General features: G+C 36.7%; 1 protein-coding gene across 1 annotated transcript in view; it reads right to left on the bottom strand.

Annotated features, from left to right (window-relative positions):
* Nucleotides 1-21,262, bottom strand: part of LOC128031483 (serine/threonine-protein kinase D3) — a 116,884-nt gene that overhangs the window by 37,570 nt on the left and 58,052 nt on the right. Inside the window, exons 5-9 of the mRNA XM_052619779.1 lie at nt 20,598-20,755; nt 12,751-12,940; nt 12,587-12,658; nt 2,792-2,969; nt 1,751-1,874 (exon numbers count right to left, since the gene is read on the bottom strand). Of these exons, the coding sequence (XP_052475739.1) occupies nt 1,751-1,874; nt 2,792-2,969; nt 12,587-12,658; nt 12,751-12,940; nt 20,598-20,755 (722 nt within the window). The remainder of the gene's footprint in view (nt 1-1,750; nt 1,875-2,791; nt 2,970-12,586; nt 12,659-12,750; nt 12,941-20,597; nt 20,756-21,262) is intronic.

The raw sequence follows: 21,262 nt of genomic DNA, 5'->3' as shown, positions 1-21,262 counted from the left end.
TTCTACTCTATACTCAGTCCACAATCTTCCTCAGGGTCCGGTCACCTCTTCTCGTTGTGCAGCGTTTTTTGCCACACTTTTTCCTTCCCACAGACTTCCCACTGAGGTGCCTTGATACAGCACTCTGGGAACAGCCTATTCGTTCAAAAATTTCTTTCTGTGTCTTACCCTCTCGCTTGAGGGTTTCAATTATGGCCTTCTGGACAGCAGTCAGGTTGGCAGTCTTACCCATGATTGCGGTTTTGAGTAATGAACCAGGGTGGGAGTTTTTAAAAGCCTCAGGAATCTTTTGCAGGTGTTTAGAGTTAATTAGTTGATTCAGATGATTAGGTTAATAGCTCGTTTAGAGAACCTTTTCATGATATGCTAATTTTTTTAGATAAGAATTTTGGGTTTTCATGAGCTGTATGCCAAAATCATCAGTATTAAAACAATAAAAGACCTGAAATATTTCAGTTGGTGTGCAATGAATCTAAAATATATGAAAGTTAAATTTTTATCATTACATTATGGAATCAATCAATCAATCAATCACCTTTATTTATATAGTGCTTTAAACAAAATACATTGCGTCAAAGCACTGAACAACATTCATTTGGAAAACAGTGTCTCAATAATGCAAAATGATAGTTAAAGGCAGTTCATCATTGAATTCAGTTATGTCATCTCTGTTCAGTTTAAATAGTGTCTGTGCATTTATTTGCAATCAAGTCAATGATATCGCTGTAGATGAAGTGACCCAAACTAAGCAGGCAAGGAACCGAAACTCCATCGGTGACAGAATGGAGAAAAAAACCTTGGGAGAAACCAGGCTCAGTTGGGGGGCCAGTTCTCCTCTGACCAGATGAAACCAGTAGTTCAATCCCAGGCTGCAGCAAAGTCAGATTGTGCAGAAGAATCATCTGTTTCCTATGGTCTTGTCCTGGTGGTCCTCTGAGACAAGGTCTTTACAGGGGATCTGTATCTGGGGCTCTAGTTGTCCTGGTCTCCGCTGTCTTTCAGGGCAGTAGAGGTCCTTTCTAGGTGCTGATCCACCATCTGGTTTGGATACGTACTGGATCCGGGTGACTGGAAAATAATGAACTTTTATCACAATATGCTAATTATTTTAAAAGCATCTGTATAAGAAAATAACTGAGTCAGTCAGAAATTGCGAGTTAATGAACATAAATCAAGCATAAGTAGCCAGACATTTCAACGAGCTGGGAAATTACATCAAACAATTGGAATTTATAGGTATAGACGAGGTTTTCGGATCATGTAATATGAATAAAGACATATTAAAAACAAGAAATTTTTTTGATGATCTCTGGCTCCAAATTGTATGGATGAGGAATTAGATCGTTTTATTTTACTTTAATGAATTATAATTGATCGCATCCATCTTAAATATCTTGTGGAGTATATTTTAAGACCTGGAGTATATTTAACTATTCATTAAATTGCTTAACTGTATAATTGTGATAAATATGGGATGGGTCATGGGTACATTATGCAATGTATAGTTGGACGTGGAGATTTGAGATGTATACAAATAGAAATTGTCCAACATTTAAACGGAATGTTTGTGTTTTTAGAGATTGAAGATTGGTTAATGAATGATGGCTTCAATATTATTAATTAGTCAAGGGACTGAATTGTTTAAAAAAAAACGTTTGTGTTCATCCTACTGGTGAACTTCTAAAATTCTTTCTAATCAAGTGCATAAATCACGTAAATAAATAAACGTGTATATGGAATAAAATCTCACAAGATTGTCTTGATTGGTGTAATGCACCATCCAGCCCTCTTTGACCACAGTGGAGCTCCTTCGCTTGGTGTGTTTGATGGATTGCACCACACGGATCAGGGGGATATTGGTGCTGGTAGAGGGGCTTAAAGAAGATATGAGAAATGGCAGTGATCGATAGTGTTGATGTGGATCATTGATCAAGAACATTTATTGACTCGATAGTTCACCAGCAGATGGTTTTATCCAAAGTGACTTACAAATTATGACAACTGAGGCAAACAAAACAACAAAAGTGCAACTATATACAAGTGCTAATTAGTGCTCTGAATTTAACCCAAAACACATTTAAGTGCACACACACAGCAGTGAACACACACACTCCGTGAACTCACACCCGGAGCAGTGGGCAGCCATTTATGCTGTGGTGCCCGAGGAGCAGTTGGGGGTTTGGTGCTCAAGGGAAGCTCAGTCGTGGTATTGAAGGTGGGAGAGAGCGCTGTACATTCACTCTCCCCACCTACGATCCCTGCCGGCCCAAGACTCAAACTCCCAACCTTCGGGTTACGAGACTGATTCTCTAACCATTAGGCCATGACTTCCCTGAAGTCTGAAAGTGACTTTGTGTTTCATTGGGATGCCACTATAAAGAATAATGGTTGCACTTTATTTTACAGTACGTGTAGTAACATGTACTTATAGTGTACTTACAGTCTATTTATCTAAGAAAGTTCTGGTAATACAAGGTAACTTCATGGGGTAGGGTTAGGTTTAGGGGTGGGTTCAGGGTTAGTACCTAGTTATTACATAGTTATTGTAATTACTATAATAAGTACATAGTATGTACATGAGGAACAGGACTGTAAAATAAAGTGCTACCAGAATAATAATGATTACTTGTTACATTTAAATAGCGCTTTAGCTGGCATAAGTAACGTTCACTCGCTGAAGGCAAGCTTCTAGAGGCAACATAAATCTGAAGTAATGAATTTAAGTAACAGGAAGAAGAACCCATGATTGTTTTGTAGGTATTTTATAGTATTTATTATCCAGAGCATATACCTGATGGTTTTCACATGTTCTTCATCTTTCTCACGGTCCATGAAGGGTCCAAAGAAGAGCTTGTCTTCTAGAGTGGTTGGTTCCTCTGAATCATCCAGACCACCACTGCTATCACTGTTCACATCACTGCTGTCTACTTCCATTGTGGTATCACGTTCAGGACCAGGGCTGGCAGGCTCTGAAAAAAAAACAAAAAAAAACCATACATATAAAATTTACGTGATGATACAGCCTATTGTGTGCGCACAAGAAACATTTTGCGAGCACAAGCGTCATAGTTTCCGGTTGCGTTACTGTTGCGCAGAGATGGGACCAAGTCACACATGTGCAAGTCTCAAGTAAGTCTCAAGTCTTAACCTTCAAGTCTCAAGTAAGTCCCAAGAATTTTTTTCTTGGGCAAGTCAAGTCAAGTCAAGTCACAAGCTATGTCAAGTCAAGTCCAAGTCAAGTCACCTTAATATTGTTATTTTACCTGCAGAATCTGATCTTAATAAAGTTAAAAGACAAGATATAAGTAACTGTCAGTAAATTAAAATAATTTGGATTTGCATTCTAAATACTCATGTTCAGTAAAATACATCATGGAATCAAACAAAATTGTAACTTCCTAAAATTATTTATTTTTCACTTCTGCCAACAGTGTTTGAAATGTTTTACATTTTCAACATTGAGTCCATAAAACAAATAACAGCTAAACATCCAACAGACTCCTCTCTGAACACCTCTTTCTCTCTCTCAAACACAGTTTACATACAACATTAAACTTTGTTACATTTCTCCTCTCTCTCTCTCCCTCTCTCTCTCTCTCACACACACACACACACACTCTCTCTCCCTCTCTCTCTCTCTCACACACACACACACACACTCTCTCTCTCTCTCTCTCTCTCTCTCTCACACACACACACACACACACACTCTCTCTCTCTCTCTCTCTCTCAGAGTATAGAATATAAATATGACGTATTTTCAGTTGTTTCATACTTTTTTGTTATGTACAGTACAGACCAAAAGTTTGGACACACCTTCTCATTCAAAGAGTTTTCTTTATTTTCATGACTATGAAAATTGTAGATTCACACTGAAGGCATCAAAACTATGAATTAACACATGTGGAATTATATATGGAATTATATACATAACAAAAAAGTGTGAAACAACCGAAAATATGTAATATTCTTGGTTCTTCAAAGTAGCCACTTTTTGCTTTGATTACTGCTTTGCACACTCTTGGCATTCTCTTGATGAGCTTCAAGAGCTAGTCCCCTGAAATGGTCTTCCAACAGTCTTGAAGGGGTTCCCCGAGAGATGCTTAGCACTTGTTGGCCCTTTTGCCTTCTGTCTGCAGTCCAGCTCACCCCTAAACCATCTCGACTGTGTTCAGGTCCGGTGACTGTGGAGGCCAGGTCATCTGGCGCAGCACCCCATCACTCTCCTTCTTGGTCAAATAGCCCTTGATGCCTTCAGTGTGACTCTACAATTTTCATAGTCATGAAAATAAAGAAAACTCTTTGAATGAGAAGGTGTGTCCAAACTTTTGGTCTGTACTGTACATAACAAAAAAGTATGAAACAACTTAAAATACGTCATATTTATATTCTGTACTGTATATATATATATATATATATATATATGTAATACAAGAAGAATACATATATATACAGTATTGTTCAAAATAATAGCAGTACAATGTGACTAACCAGAATAATCAAGGTTTTTCGTATATTTTTTTATTGCTACGTGGCAAATAAGTTACCAGTAGGTTCAGTAGATTCTCAGAAAACAAATGAGACCCAGCATTCATGATATGCACGCTCTTAAGGCTGTGCAATTGGGCAATTAGTTGAATTAGTTGAAAGGGGTGTGTTCAAAAAAATAGCAGTGTGGCATTCAATCACTGAGGTCATCCATTTTGTGAAGAAACAGGTGTGAATCAGGTGGCCCCTATTTAAGGATGAAGCCAACACTTGTTGAACATGCATTTGAAAGCTGAGGAAAATGGGTCGTTCAAGACATTGTTCAGAAGAACAGCGTACTTTGATTAAAAAGTTGATTAGAGAGGGGAAAACCTATAAAGAGGTGCAAAAAATGATAGGCTGTTCAGCTAAAATGATCTCCAATGCCTTAAAATGGAGAGCAAAACCAGAGAGATGTGGAAGAAAACGGAAGACAACCATCAAAATGGATAGAAGAATAACCAGAATGGCAAAGGCTCAGCCAATGATCACCTCCAGGATGATCAAAGACAGTCTGGAGTTACCTGTAAGTACTGTGACAGTTAGAAGACGTCTGTGTGAAGCTAATCTATTTTCAAGAATCCCCCGCAAAGTCCCTCTGTTAAAAAAAAGGCATGTGCAGAAGAGGTTACAATTTGCCAAAGAACACATCAACTGGCCTAAAGAGAAATGGAGGAACATTTTGTGGACTGATGAGAGTAAAATTGTTCTTTTTGGGTCCAAGGGCCACAGGCAGTTTGTGAGACGACCCCCAAACTCTGAATTCAAGCCACAGTACACAGTGAAGACAGTGAAGCATGGAGGTGCAAGCATCATGATATGGGCATGTTTCTCCTACTATGGTGTTGGGCCTATTTATCGCATACCAGGGATCATGGATCAGTTTGCATATGTTAAAATACTTGAAGAGGTCATGTTGCCCTATGCTGAAGAGGACATGCCCTTGAAATGGTTGTTTCAACAAGACAATGACCCAAAACACACTAGTAAACGGGCAAAGTCTTGGTTCCAAACCAACAAAATTAATGTTATGGAGTGGCCAGCCCAATCTCCAGACCTTAATCCAATTGAGAACTTGTGGGGTGATATCAAAAATGCTGTTTCTGAAGCAAAACCAAGAAATGTGAATGAATTGTGGAATGTTGTTAAAGAATCATGGAGTGGAATAACAGCTGAGAGGTGCCACAAGTTGGTTGACTCCATGCCACACAGATGTCAAGCAGTTTTAAAAAACTGTGGTCATACAACTAAATATTAGTTTAGTGATTCACAGGATTGCTAAATCCCAGAAAAAAAAAAAAATGTTTGTACAAAATAGTTTTGAGTTTGTACAGTCAAAGGTAGACACTGCTATTTTTTTGAACACACCCCTTTCAACTAATTGCCCAATTGCACAGCCTTAAGAGCGTGCATATCATGAATGCTGGGTCTTGTTTGTTTTCTGACAATCTACTGAACCTACTGGTAACTTGTTTGCCACGTAGCAATAAAAAATATACTAAAAACCTTGATTATTCTGGTTAGTCACATTGTACTGCTATTATTTTGAACAATACTGTATATGTAATGTGCACTTCTCATGATTGGGTAATCGCGGCAGCTACATTTGTTTTTCTGATTAATTGTTTTGCTCTATGAGAAAGACAAGGTAACAAAATATTCGGGGCTTATGCCCCCTTAGCCCAGCCCTAGCGCCGCCCCTGGAATGTGTTTTTTTGACGGCCTGCTAGCGGATCATTAGGGGCCGTTCACATCACGTCTTTTGAGCGCGCAAGTTCGCTATTTCCAATGTAGGCGCTCATAATGGAAGGCACCGCATCGAGTTAAAAACATCAAAACTTTTCAGAATGCCGCAAGCGCACTGCGGGTCATGTGACAATAACTAACCAATCAGCTTCATCCTTTCCCGTATAAACATTGAAAGCTCAGCTAAGATGAAGGAACAGCTGTTCATAGCTGTATATGGATTGCCATTTTGAAATGAATTTAGTAGCAGAGCTACTGCGAGCGATTTTTAGTGCTGCAAATCCATTTATCCTTTGCTGAAATTTCCGCGTCTCCATTGAGAGAGAGCTTGTCATGGATGCTTAGCAACGACAGACGCCCCAGGAGCACTTCTGCCCGAGCGCTTTGGAAAGAAGGAGAAAGCGGCACACCCAGCGTTTTCCACGCGTTTTTAGGCGCGAATTATTGAAGACAAAAGCGATGACCGTCGGTAACCCTCAGGCTGACATGTTGATGTGATGTGATATCTGATTTAAGTGGGCTGAATTTAAAATCAGTGAAATTAATTCTCTATCTGTACTATGATTCCAATAATAAGTAACAATTATAATGTTTCATACCAAATTAACATTGAATGCAAAATGTAAATGATGCACAATTTATATTAACTGCTGTAATAGAATTGCTGTTTGGACATTAATTGGGTTTTTTTTATGACTTCATATTAGCTACACATTCAATGCCATTTTCCTCTAAAACAGTGAATTTACAGTTATATGACAGATTATATAAGATTATATTAGATTAGATAAACTGTCACTCACATTTTTGAACATAGATTTATAATGCACGATCCAAACTTAAACTTTTAAAATTCATGAATGATAACATTTTGTAACACGATATTGATGTACCATTTACATGGTAATGCCTAGAAAGGACCTCTATTGCCCTGAAAGACAGCGGAGACCAAGACAACTAGAGCCCCAGATACAGATCCCCTGTAAAGACCTTGTCTCAGAGGACCACCAGGACAAGACCACACTAAACAGATGATTCTTCTGCACAATCTGACTTTGCTGCAGCCTGGAATTGAACTGCTGGTTTTGTCTGGTCAGAGGAGAACTGGTCCCCCAAATGAGCCTGGTTTCTCCCAAGGATTTTTTCTCTATTCTGTCATCGATGGAGTTTCGGTTCCTTGCCGCCGTTGCCTCTGGCTTGCTTAGTTGGGGTCACTTCATCTACAGCGATATCATTGACTTGATTGCAAATAAATGCACAGACACTATTTAACTGAACAGAGATGACATCACTGAATTCAATGATGAACTGCCTTTAACTGTCATTTTGCATTATTCACACACTGTTTTCCTAATGAATGTTTTTCAGTTGCTTTGACGCAATTAATTTTGTTTAAAGCGCTATGATATACAGAATCGTTTTAAACGGTTCGCGTCTCCAATACGCATTAATCCACAAATTACTTAAGCTGTTAACTTGTTTAATGTGGCTGACACTCCCTCCTTGAGTTCAAACAAACCAATATCCTGGAGTAATTAATTTACTCAAACAGTAGACTGAATGAACTACTGTGAAGAGAGAGATGAACACCGAGCAGAGCCAGATAATGACTCATTCACGAGTCAAGAACCGGTTACATCAGTTTTCGGATCACCAGTAGTTCTTTCTGACAGTTCGATTCAATAATCCGGTTGAAGAAAACAGTTCACCGGTTCTTTTGCGCTCAATGTAATGGCGTCATTGGCGAGGATTGCAAGCCTTCGGTTTACCTGGGCTCATAACATTAGCACAGAATCAGTTCAGAATCAATCACCAAAAGAATCAGTTCGGTTCAGATGCTCTGTGTGTCGGTTTGCTTCACGCTGAATCACACATGCGCAGTATCATCAGCTCCTCGGTTCTCGAATCGGACACGTCTGACAGAAACGGTTCTTGACTCGTGAACAAGTCATTATCTGGCTCGGCTCGGTGTTCATCTTCAGTTCTTTCTTCACAGCAGTTCAGTCAGTGTACTGTTTGAGTACATTAATTACTCCAGGATATTGGTTTGTTTGAACTCAGAGGAAGTTTACAAAACGAGCGGTCATGTGATGTGTTTCGATTAATGCGAGAAAGATGCAAAAATGGATGCTGAGTTGGTGTAACGGAGGCTTGCCTCTGGTGATTAAGTTTTGGTTGCACCAGCAACTAAAGCAAAGTCGGAAGTGTGGAAAAGTTTTGACCATGTTTATAATGAGAATAATGAGTGAATAATGACGCACCATCAGTGAGCGCAGGAACGCGCTGAAGACATCTACAGTAGATTCAATCATTTTCCTCCACAAAAACATGTAGGGTTAACCTAATCTCTGTGAGTAAAGGTTTTTCAAATGATTTTAAATGCATAATGTGGACAGAGTATTTACGTTAATGTTGGCATTATTATTTTATTAAATGTCAGATGCTAGTGGCGAAGCAAATCCTGCGGAGCCTTTATCTTAATTTCCTTATTACCAAATACCCATCTTAATTTAAAATGTATCCAAATTTAATTTAATTTGTTAAAAAAGACTCGTTTTTATTGGTGCGTTGGTTTATTTACAGGCTAAATGAGCCTATGTCTAGTTAGAGTGCTGAGATGTTAAGATGTTACAGAGGACTTATTTTATTTTTTTATTCCAACTTCCAAGTGGCCTATAGCCTACATTAGTTATGAATAAATTATGATAAAACATGTATAAATTACTCATTCTTGACAAAAGCTAAAAGAGCTGTGTGTGTGCGTACATTTGAATAATGTCGGGCTGTAAATGGGTTCGGGCTTTTAAAAAGCTGTCAATCAAAATGTACTTGTCGGGCTCAGGCCGAAACCTGTCGGGCTCGGGTCCTGTTGGGCCTAACTTTTAAGGCCCGATTACTGCTCTGACATTGTTATTTTTATTATTGCGAATTGAGATGAATGAAGAGAATGTCTGGAAAAGGGAAGTTTATTTTATCAAGTTAGCCAGTGATTTTATCAACACAGGTTCAAATAATATGAAATAAAATAATATAAAAAATGTTTAATACAAATGTGTATATTCTGCAGTTCGCTGGTTTATGTTACACCATTTTTTTTAGATATCCATGTCCATTTTACACTAAGCAACCAGTAGCGACTGAATTCAGTCCAGCTGGAGGGTAGTGGGTAGTTAAAGGTGTGATTATTTTGCTCTTTCATATGGACAGTGTCTGATGAGGGTTTCAAATTTGCAGAGTAGGTTAAAGACTATCTCACAACCGGTTCGTGCATGTTTTGCGAGGTGGCTAATTCGTACAGCAGGTACGAATACTGGTAGGTTTAGGGGCGGGTTAGGTGTAGGTAATTCACAAATTCATACGAATTGTGCAACTCGTAAAATATGTACGAATTGCCGTAAGATCAGGCTTAGGACAAATGCCTCGTTTGGCTTTTGCAATTTTTGCAACTGCATAGGCCTACATAATATTACATATATTATAATATGGTTTTGTTTTTTCTCAGGAGAGATGAGGCGCTTCTGAGAGAGAGACAAAGAAACTGGCAAATGAGACATGCATCTGCCAAAGAGACAAAAGCTTTTCTGCTTAATTTATAGCCTATGCTGCTTTGTACAATTTACAGTTTTAATTGTATGATGCAGCGCTGCAGTCGTTTTGGCAATACAAATATAAAAATATATTGCAGTAATAAGAAATTATTATACAAAACCTGAAATATAAAATCTCACAGAATGTATTCATTTGCTACCAATATACTGAGCCATCTCTTTATGTTTTTCTAAATCCCAAACAGAGTCCAGACATCAGAAAATTATCCGTCTATGAACATGTTTTACAGGCTATTTTAGATTTGGGAAATACACATGCATTATAGGCATGACAAAAACGTTTTTGGGAGACAACATATTTTGTAGACTTTCTGTGATTTATAACGCACAAACCAGAAGCAACAATATCTTCAGAAGGGTGAAGGGTTGACCATTCTCAATACATAAAATATAATAATATAAGTAATATAAGTTTTTGTGTTTCAGAGGAAAAATCTATGTTAAGGCATCTCTCCATTACAGACCGTTCTGAAAGCAGATTTGATGTAAATGCATATAAAATGCTTTAAAACTTTAACAGAGATTTCTAGACGGTATTTAATAGGTCTGCCCCTCACGTAAGATTTTTCTAGTAGTAGTTAATTTGTCATTATTCAACTAATCACATGTTTATATTAAATTAACAAAGATCAATCCATAACGGAAATTAATATGTTCCATTCTAAAGCACATGCATTATGTTTGCCACAAAGCACAGATAGAAGTAGCCTAATAAGTGTGAAAAGGAGACATTTTAATTATTTATTAATAAACTAATGTTTTCTTGTCACCTGCTAGATGAAATTCATGGGTTGATTCATCTCCACAGGATGTGCATAAACAGAGTATTTGATTTCATTTTGAATTGGTCCATTTAAAAGTACACATTTCAAGCTTTCTGTAGATATATTTCTCATATATGTAAGGCACCCCAATTTTAAACTATTTTATTATCAGAAAAAAATATATATATTGCGAGGGCGCTTCCCTGCCATGCACGCATATTAATAATTTTCTGCACAAACACTTGAACATGAATATTAATGCCACACTTTTATTTTAGGTTACAGTGGATCCGCATTAAAAAAAAAAAAATCTTCACAAGTCTACAACAGAGACAGATGCAGTTATAACCTGTAAACTGAAGGCTATTTAACATTTTAAAATCATCTAACGGCTGATGCCACTCCAAATTGTTGTAAAACAGATTGTTTTAATAAATCTCTTTTACATTAAATAGTAAAGATACAAAGCAGGTTAGATATTATTGTACACATAATTATAAAATGCTATAGACTGCGAATAAGATGCCAGTGTGACATTTTGCATATGCATTACAAAGTTAATACTTTTTTACATGCAATGATTTCATTGCATTTAATTTTTTTTTTATTTTTTTTTTTATTTTTTACTTAAATTGTATGAAAGCAAGTAAAGAAAGCTCCCTTTAAAATCAGTGAAGTTGTCAATTAATGAAGCTCTTTTTTACATGGTGTGCACTTGTGTTGATTGTAATGGTAGAACATGACTTTAAATATGAGTAAATTTTTATTATACATTTATAGAATCCAGTTTCAGTTAGTTAAATCGTGGCCAGGTTTAATATATGAGTCACTTGCTTTAGTTTGACCTAAATAATGGGAGCGAAATTATTCAGTTCCTCACATTTACTAAAATAATGGAAATAATTTATAAAACACGGAACAATTTCTTAATCATTGTACAGACAGATATCTGTTCTGCAAGTAGTTATCTGTCAAAATAAAGGACAGATAACGAATAAGGTATGTGCGTGTTTTATTCTGTTTTATTTGTTCTGAAAAAATAACATAACTTCATAAATAGGCTACTACTCATAGTACTACTACAATTTTTTTTAATCTGTGAATATTAAATATTATAACTACAGTGTTTTTCTTAAATTTTACGTTGACTGCAGCTGTCAAATGTAAAGTCCGGGACACAGTGAGCAATGGTCGAGCTAGTTTGTTTGGTCGGATCTCGTTGGGCTCACATCGGTGGCAGTTTGTTGAATCGGCATCTGGAATGTCAGGGCTGTCTGCGAGACTGAGAGCTCTGATTGGATGTTCAGTTTAGCAAACGAGTCACTGCCAATAATTAAAGCAAAAGTAATGAAAACAAGCATGTGAATGAAGGCGGTACAGACAGAAGGCTGTTTAAACGTTACGTGATCTTTCCCAATCATTCTAATAAGCGAATGTTTTGGAAGTCTGATTGGTTGCTAACTTTTTACAAGGTGTGAAAATAATTAATTTCCAGCGCACAGGACACAGTTTGTGCACACACACACACTTTGAGTGCGAGCAGAGATCCGTGTTTGCCACAGACACATTTTAAGTGTGCGAGATCAAATTAAATCAGCATTTGGGTGGAGAGATTTGCGCTCGCGCATCCTAGCAATATATTATCATGCTTTAACAGTGCACTCCCGGCACTTGACAGTAAAATAATGCCTCGCTACATATCCATGCTTTTATTATATTCGTTGTATGACAGCAGAGTAACGCAACCGGAAACTGTAACGCATTAGCGTTACGAAATGTTTCTTGTGCACACGCTAAAGTTTCTCATGAGCATGCAAAAGTATCTTGTGAGTATGTAAAAGTCTGTGTATTTATTTATTTATTCTTTGGAGGCTCTGTATAATGATTTCTATAAGTATGTTTTTCCTTTTAGTTGGATGTGGCTAAAAACCATAACCATACCTCCATTGAAAACTCCAAGACAGTCTTTTGGTACCTTTGAAGCACATCGCTTGTGGCAAGTGAATTTACAGTCTGGTGAACAAAACACGTGATCACTTTTTTTTTCTACAGCTGACTAGAAATATTTCCTATAAGAAAGCTTAAAGGAAAATGATGATACTCACCTTTGCACTGCACGCCCTGGCGGAAAAGCCCTTTGAGCAACCATTTGCAGAACTGGCAGATGGTGGGGCGGGTGTAGGTGTGAATGACAAAAGTGTGAGGGACGTTGACTCGCCCTAGCACCATCTTCTCCATCCAGATTGGCCGACCGCTCCATGACGGTATCCATTTCCCTGGCTCCTGATGGCGCTGCTATACCAGAGAAATAAGTAACAATAAAACTGTCAATTCACATACTGTGCAAATCATGCATAATGCATACCAAACAAACACTACTGTACAAAGATTTAAGCTTAGTAAGATTTAGTTTTTAAATGAATACTTTTAGAATCAATCTTGTTGACATTAAAGAGTTTTTACAGTGTTAATGTGTCCCGGGAATAATATTAATAGTTGGCATGTTTTTGTGCTGCTGTGCATCCCTGTGTTTATTAAGCAGCATTTACGCGAGTTGCGGACCCACCTAACACGCTCTTTAAATAAAGAAAAAACAATGTGCCAGACTTTAGACCAGGTTCGAGTTGGTCTATGGCGCAGTCTATTTTTAGCTCCTTAAAATAGCAATGCTCCAGCAATTCGCCTGAACACACCCTTTTTTTAGACCAGCAAGCCCATGGGCGCAAAAATGAGCACAAATGCATTTGCTAATTAAACGACGTGGCGCTGGACGGGAAAAAGCGAATGTCGCCAGACTGAAACTAGCAAACACACTTGAGCTGCGCCTTGCGTCGCATTGCGCCGGCTGTATGATAGGGCCCTAGGTCCCCGACCTGGTATCAATTCCAGAATCAATCCCGGTTCGGGTTCGCGTTCACACAGAAGGCGACCCGGCAATGTTCCGGCAATTTTACGCCTCCAATGTGCAGTGTAAAAGGGGCTAGAGAACATAAAAGACTTCTTTCAAAAACATTAAAAATATATAATATTAATCCCAACATCCCCTTTGAATGTTAGTGATTTCATAGCAGATGTACATGTAAAATAAATTGAACAGCAGCCATTCATCTATATGAATGTAACAGAGGATATGATTTTTTACTGATTTTCTTTTTCACAGCACACATTCTCCACAAGAATGTTTCAAAACTGGCCACTTAGTTAAAATATAAGCTGTTCAACCACAGAGGATTTCACATAGACACTGATCTCAACAAACAGGGAAAATTTGAAAATGATTGATCTGATTTACCATAATGCTTTTAAAAAATTGATTTTTATAGGGGTCAAAAACAAAAGAACACTTTATTTTCCTTCGTATGTATTACTGATCTTATGTAGAGAACATTTCTTTAGGTCTGAAATGCTGCCAGATGTAAAGAGCTGAGTTTGTGATATGTCACATTGTAAATAGAACTGCATGCTTTGGCAGAGACAGCAATTACAATGTTTAATTGAGTTCATTTGAAATAAAATAAGCATAACATAAAAAGGGAAAACTAAGTGTCCATAAAACAAACTCCATGTTCTTGCCATGTTTGGGTTTGTGCTGATATGAGGTGATTACTCCACCACTATGCATATCTTTCAACCCATTTTGTTAAATTTAACTATAAATATAAATCAAAAGTGAAGCATAAAAAGAATTTGGATATTTATGTCACACTCAATTAGTATGAATTCCCTTGTTTTAGAAAACAAAATACCAGTCCCTCCAGGATTTCGCGACTTTTTGTTTTTTGTGATTTTTGCGATCAAAATTGTTGATTTTGTGGTAGTAATTTCCATAAATGTGTGAATTTTTTTGTTGTTGTTGTTGTCTTTTAATCACATTTACCAAATTGACTCAAGTCACCTTTATTTATATATTGATTTTAACAATACAGATTGTGTCGAAGTAGCTTTACAGTATCAAATAGAAAAATAGTGTGTTGGTAATGCAGAAAGACAATAATAAATCAAGTCAACTATATCACTGTAAATGAAGTGTAAATCTAGAGTATGATTTCGACAGTAAGTAGGTCCTGAGACGTGTTGTCTAACCCCAATAGAATTCAGATATAAATGCATCTATAAATGCATCTATAAATGCTGATCCCAATGCATCTTTTTCATTATCAACATGGATATTGAAATCACCAACTATTAAAACTTTATGTGCAGCCAGAACTAACTCGGATGTAAAATCACCAAACTTTTTAATAAAGTCTGTATGGTTAATGTTATATGAATCTCTGGATAATGTTATATGAAGCACCATTACTTCAAACGAGTTATACTTGAAGCCTGCCCTCTGAGAAATCCTGAAAACGTTGTTATAAGTTGAAGCAACACCTCCCCCTTTGCCTTTTGGACGTGGCTCATGATTATAAAAGTAATATTGGGGGGTGGACTCATTTTAAATAATTTAATCATCAGGTTTTAGCCAGGTTTCTGTCAAACAGAGCACATCTAGACTGTGTAGATCTTAGAAAGGGAGGATACTCAGCTCTATATCTCTTCACGGCCCGGTGAAACACACCAATTTGAAAAATGAATGGAATGCATAGTCAAAATAAAAAACTGGATGACAATTTATATCTCACTGCTAAATTCTGAAAAAAAAAAAAAAAAACAGAGGTGTTAATTATAGTACCTAAAACTCTGCATGTAATAACCTAGAACACTGTCTAAGACTTGATGGTTGCTCTGTCAATTCTTCGTCATCAGTTAGGAACTTAGGTGTGCTATTTGATATTAATCTTTTCTTAGAAAGTCACATTTCTAGCATTTGTAAAACTGCATTTTTCCAACTAAAAAATATATCTAAATTACGGCCTATGCTCTCAATATCAAATGCAGGAATGTTAATCCATGCATTTATGACCTCAAGGTTAGATTATTGTAATGCTTTATTAGGTGGTTGTTCTGCACGCTTAGTAAAAAAACTACAGCTAGTCCAAAATGCAGTAGCAAGAGTACTTACTAGAACCAGGAAGTATGACCATATTAGCCCGGTCCTGTCAACACTGCACTGGCTCCCTATCAAACATCATATAGATTTTAAAATATTGCTTATTAATTTTAAAGCCCTGAATGGTTTAGCACCTCAGTATTTGAATGAGCTCCTGTTACATTATAATCCTCTATGTCCGCTGCGTTCTCAAAACTCAGGCAATTTGATAATACCTAGAATATCAAAATCAACTGCGGGCGGCAGATCTTTTTCCTATTTGCCGCCCAAACTCTGAAATAACCTGCCTAACATTGTTCGGGAGGCAGACACACTCTTTCAGTTTAAATCTAGATTAAAGACCCATGTCTTTAACCTGGCTTACACATAACATACTAATATGCTTTTAATTTCCAAATCCGTTAAAGGATTTTTAGGCTGCATTAATTGGGTAAACCGGAACTGGGAACACTTCCCATAACACCTGATGTACTTGCTACATCATTAGAAGAATGGCATCTACGCTAATATTAGTGTGCTTTTCTCTTATTCTGAGGTAACCGTAGCCACCATATCCAGTCTGTATCAAAATCAGAGGGTCACTGCAGTCACCCGGATCCAGTACGTATCCAGACCAGATGGTGGATCAGCACCTAGAAAGGACCTCTACAGCCCTGACAGCGGAGACCAGGACAACTAGAGCCCCAGATACAGATCACACAGGATGCGTTTGCAGTCTGCTACTTATCTGTGGCTGTTTAGTGCACAAACACAAATTTTGTTCATTATTTTTATTTCAAATCATGTAAAAAAATAAAAAAATAATAATAAAAAATAAACCTTTTTTCAGCGTTGAGACTCTTATCACAGTACAGTAACAATCTTTCTTTTTAAACTCAATAAATATAAACAATGTATTATTCATGCATTTGACTTCTAGGCAGGGCTGGGGAGTAACAAAATACATGTAACGGCGTTATGTATTTAAAATACAAAATATGAGTAACTGTATTTCATTATAATTACATTTTAAATTGGGGTAATCAGATTACAGTTACATATGAAAAGTATTTTAGATTGCCAGTGATTTCTTTTGATGTCTTTTATTAATGTAATATTTTAGTAAACAGTTTGGGGATTTCAACCAAAACCGCGACTGATTCTCCGTTGAAACAAAAAAACTGTGTGCTGCAGCTGTTCATTTAGCAACTCTTAGTGAGCGATACATGCTCATCACAACAAACATTCTCCTAGAACTCACACTTTGCATTCAGTTAACAGATTCATACGAATCATGTATGAAATAAAAATGTATAAACTCAAAAGATAGCTTTATGTGCTTTACAGATGAACTTGAAGTTTTTGACTCGGTAATGCAATTTCATGATCCGTTTTGTGAACAGATGATTCTTTTGAATCAATCTATTAAAAGAATAATTTCTTTTGTTGAACGAAACCAGTGTGGAAACCAATGGTTCACACACTGGTTAGATCTGAAGTGCAGAGCTCACAAAATCAATAGCCCAACATCCCGGGGCAATTGTGTTTTCCAGTCGGGCTCCAAAATGTATCACCACTCTGAATAGAGAATAGAGATGTAAAACTCCAAACTTGATTCACGCTGTTCACTTGCATGAAGGGGTGAAACGGATCGTAGTTGATCGTATGCACTTGTTTGAAAGTCTTGCCGATTCAAACGTTTTAAACCATTCATGCGCATTCGGAACTTGCACTCACTCAAAGCGCGCACTGAGTGAAACGTTTCAGACAAGGCGCGTACACAATTGATTCATCTTTCATGTTTCCTAGCTTCTGAATGAACACTTACACACAAAATTATCTCAAAATAATTGTCTATGCAAGTATTCTCGTGAACAAAGTTGGTTATGTCTTAAGTTAACGTATACAGTGGAGAAAGAAATCTCGGTAACACTTTCTATGAAGCCCGTATTTATAATACATTATAAGGGTATTTTTAAGGCCTTATAATGAATGCATAATGCGTTATAAAAAACCTTATGATAAGTTATATCAACTCATGAATATTCATAGCAATTATAATACTTCATAATACGTGCGTATTTGTGGTTGAAAGTTTAAGAGTATGATTATTTATAACACACAATGAACACTATATTAAATCATCTTCATTTACAGTATAATGGACTGTATCATATCCTGACTGTTTAAGATCTGCACAGTATCTTACTACAGCTTGTGAGTGGTTAGATGTTGAGTGTTATTTGAGGGTTTCTGTGGCGCTAATGATAACAAATTGATGTGGGCTAAATACTCCAACTGAAATACAGGTCCTTCTCAAATAATTAGCATATTGTGATAAGGTTCATTATTTTCCATAATGTAATGATAAAAATTAAACTTTAATATATTTTAGATTCATTGCACACCAACTGAAATATTTCAGGTCTTTTATTGTTTTAATACCGGGGGACCTGCGGAAGCAGTGGACTGAGTCTAGAGTAGAAACATCCAGAGCCACCGTGCACAGGTGTGTACAGGAAATGGGCTACAGGTGCCGCATTCCCCAGGTCAAGCCACTTTTGAACCAGAAACAGCGGCAGAAGCGCCTGACCTGGGCTACAGAGAAGCAGCACTGGACTTTTGGACAAATTTTGCATGTCATTCGGAAATCAAGGTGCCAGAGTCTGGAGGAAGACTGGGGAGAAGGAAATGCCAAAATGCCTGAAGTCCAGTGTCAAGTAACCACAGTCAGTGATGGTCTAGGGTGCCATGTCAGCTGCTGGTGTTGGTCCGCTGTGTTTTTTCAAGGGCAGGGTCAATGCAGCTAGCTATCAGGAGATTTTGGAGCACTTCATGCTTCCATCTGCTGAAAAGCTTTATGGAGATGAAGATTTCGTTTTTCAGCACGACCTGGCACCTGCTAACAGTGCCAAAACCACTGGTAAATGGTTTACTGACCATGGTATTACTGTGTTCAATTGGCCTGCCAACTCTCCTGACCTGAACTCCATAGAGAATCTGTGGGATATTGGGAAGAGAAAGTTGAGAAACGCAAGACCCAACACTCTGGATGAGCTTAAGGCCGCTATCGAAGCATCCTGGGCCTCCATAACACCTCAGCAGTGCCACAGGCTGATTGCCTCCATGCCATGCCGCATTGAAGCAGTCATTTCTGCAAAAGGATTCCCGACCAAGTATTGAGTGCATAACTGAACATAATTATTTGAAGGTTGACTTTTTTTGTACACTTTTCACAGACAATTTTGTTTTTGGTTTAAATTTAGATATTTAGATTTTTTATAGTTTTATGATTTTTTTTTTTAAATCTGATTTAGGATGTTTTAAAATTTCTAGTTAGTTTTATTATTTAACATTTGAATTTCACCAAGAAATATGCAGCATTTTGTCTAATAATAAAAGGACACATTTTAATTCATAATTTGTCTTAAATCTCATTTTGTAAAAAAAAAAAAAATATATATACATATATATATATATATATATATATATATATATATATATATATATATATATATATATATATATATACATACAAATAAATTGTAAGAAAATTGTATGGTGTAATCTGTATTGTTAATTTTATTGCATCATAAGTTTATTGAATCATTAGATCCAGATATACTACTAGTTTTTGCTGATCATGCTGATTCGTGCACAGTAAAGTTCAGCCAAACTTTTTTTTTTTCTTGGTCTAGTTAAATTAATGTTGGGCTACCAAAACCTGGAGAATACCTGCCCAAATGTCTACCAGGAATTTAGAAATTTTGCGAGCCTTTAGGTGTGTTCCCCAAAAGCATCATTAATAACGACATTGCTTGTGAACGTGGGAAACAAGCCCTGTCAATTTTGACTCAGTGATTCTTTTGCAACTCTTTTTCACTTAAAGTTTGGACCATTCGTTACTATGTTACATCATTGGTGAAAGGTGGTGGAGATTTTGTGTTTATTGAACAATGTTTTTCCTGGTTTGTTCTGATATCAGCTTTAACAGAATTCTTCAATGAATTTGAATGCCTCTCACAAGATTTGACAGATATGTTGATTCTGTCGCGAATTCGACTGCTTTCTTCACACTGTATCTCCCAGCTCTGTGTATTTCAGTGTTGCGTGATCGAGATCAGCCCACGGCTGCAGCTCTAGCAGATAAACAGTCTGCGCTGCGTAGCCCAAACTAGTAGCGCGGATTAGTTTAGCTTTCGGTTTGTTTATCCAGTGTAGCTTAGCTGGTCATGATGAGAACACAATGCTGTCCATTCCATTTTTGGATCTGAAAAACAACCTCTCTTTGGCTGAATGTGCATTATAATGACATCACGGGTCGTTTCTAAGCCCAAATTCTGTGGAAAATTTGTAGTAATTATGAAAATATACGATCTTTTTGTTAAAATTCTTAACCAAATAATTTTGGCAAATTCTTTTAGAAAGCTTGTGTCTAGGTGATTGTCTGCTGATGAAGTCTTACCTGAGGCCATTATGGAGTCTTAGCTTAGTAAGCTAGTTTATACTATTTGTAAGCTAGTTATATTATTTAAAGACTACAAATGTAATTTGCATTTAAAAGGAATAGTTCACTCAAATGAGATTTTTAACTGTTTTCAGTTTATTTGCATTTTATTTGTAACTTCTGTGTTTTTTATTTATGTATTTATTTATTTCAAGAATATATTGTTATATAATTTAAAACCTAATAATAATAATAATAATAATAATAATACAATACAATAAATGTTGGTAAAGTTTGATTGGGGTATTTTTCTAATTATAAATAACTTATTATAGTGTTTCTATATAGATAGAGCGAGAGAGAGTGAGTGAGTGAGAGCATGAGAGAGATGGAGAGAGAGAGAGAAAAAGAGAGAGAGAGAAAGAAAGAAAAAGAAAGAAAAAGAAAGAAAAAAAGGGGAATTTATACATAAATAAAAAGTCACAACTGCAAAAATGTAAAAAAAATAATAACAATAATAAATGATTCCTCACATCTTCCAGGGCCACAACAACATGCTCTGCTGGACCAGGACGAGGAACAGACAGCAACGGGCTGGGCAGAGACACGTTGGAAAGACGTCTTTTCCTTACACCGCTACAGTTGTTAGGGATCTTAAAAGCGCATCGCTTGTGATGGTTGAGGCCGCAACCTAATAATCCACAAGGAAAGCTTTAGTGTTCAGGATTCAAATCAGGAATAAACCTGAGATTTGGTTTAAAACAAGATAAGGTATATGATAAGAGTTTAGGTAAAAGGACAAGAAGATAAAAATCAAGAATAAGTTTTAAGAATTCAAGATAAGATTTCACATATACAAAACACAAGACGAATTCTCCTAAACTCCAGCAGAGGGCTCCCCCTTCTCTTTACAGAGTTAGACATATGGGCACTTAAACGTGTAGATACCTACTTAGAAACTAGAATATTATTTAGTAATTATTTTCAAATGTTTTTTTTTTTTTTTTTGCTGTTGTTGTTTTAGTCAGTAAATAGTTTATGTAATTTGTTTTTATCAACTTTAGTCTGTTTTACTGAAATGGCATATACACAAATACAGTTTGGAAGAATACATTTTTATTATTTTATGTTTTTATGGGTCTCTTTTGCTCTCCAAGGCTGCATTTATTTGATTAAAAACACAGCGAAAGCAATACTG

Source organism: Carassius gibelio, chromosome A17 (genome assembly GCF_023724105.1).
Source record: "Carassius gibelio isolate Cgi1373 ecotype wild population from Czech Republic chromosome A17, carGib1.2-hapl.c, whole genome shotgun sequence".
NCBI classification, from domain to species: domain Eukaryota; kingdom Metazoa; phylum Chordata; class Actinopteri; order Cypriniformes; family Cyprinidae; genus Carassius; species Carassius gibelio.
This window is presented reverse-complemented; position numbering and strand designations above follow the sequence as displayed.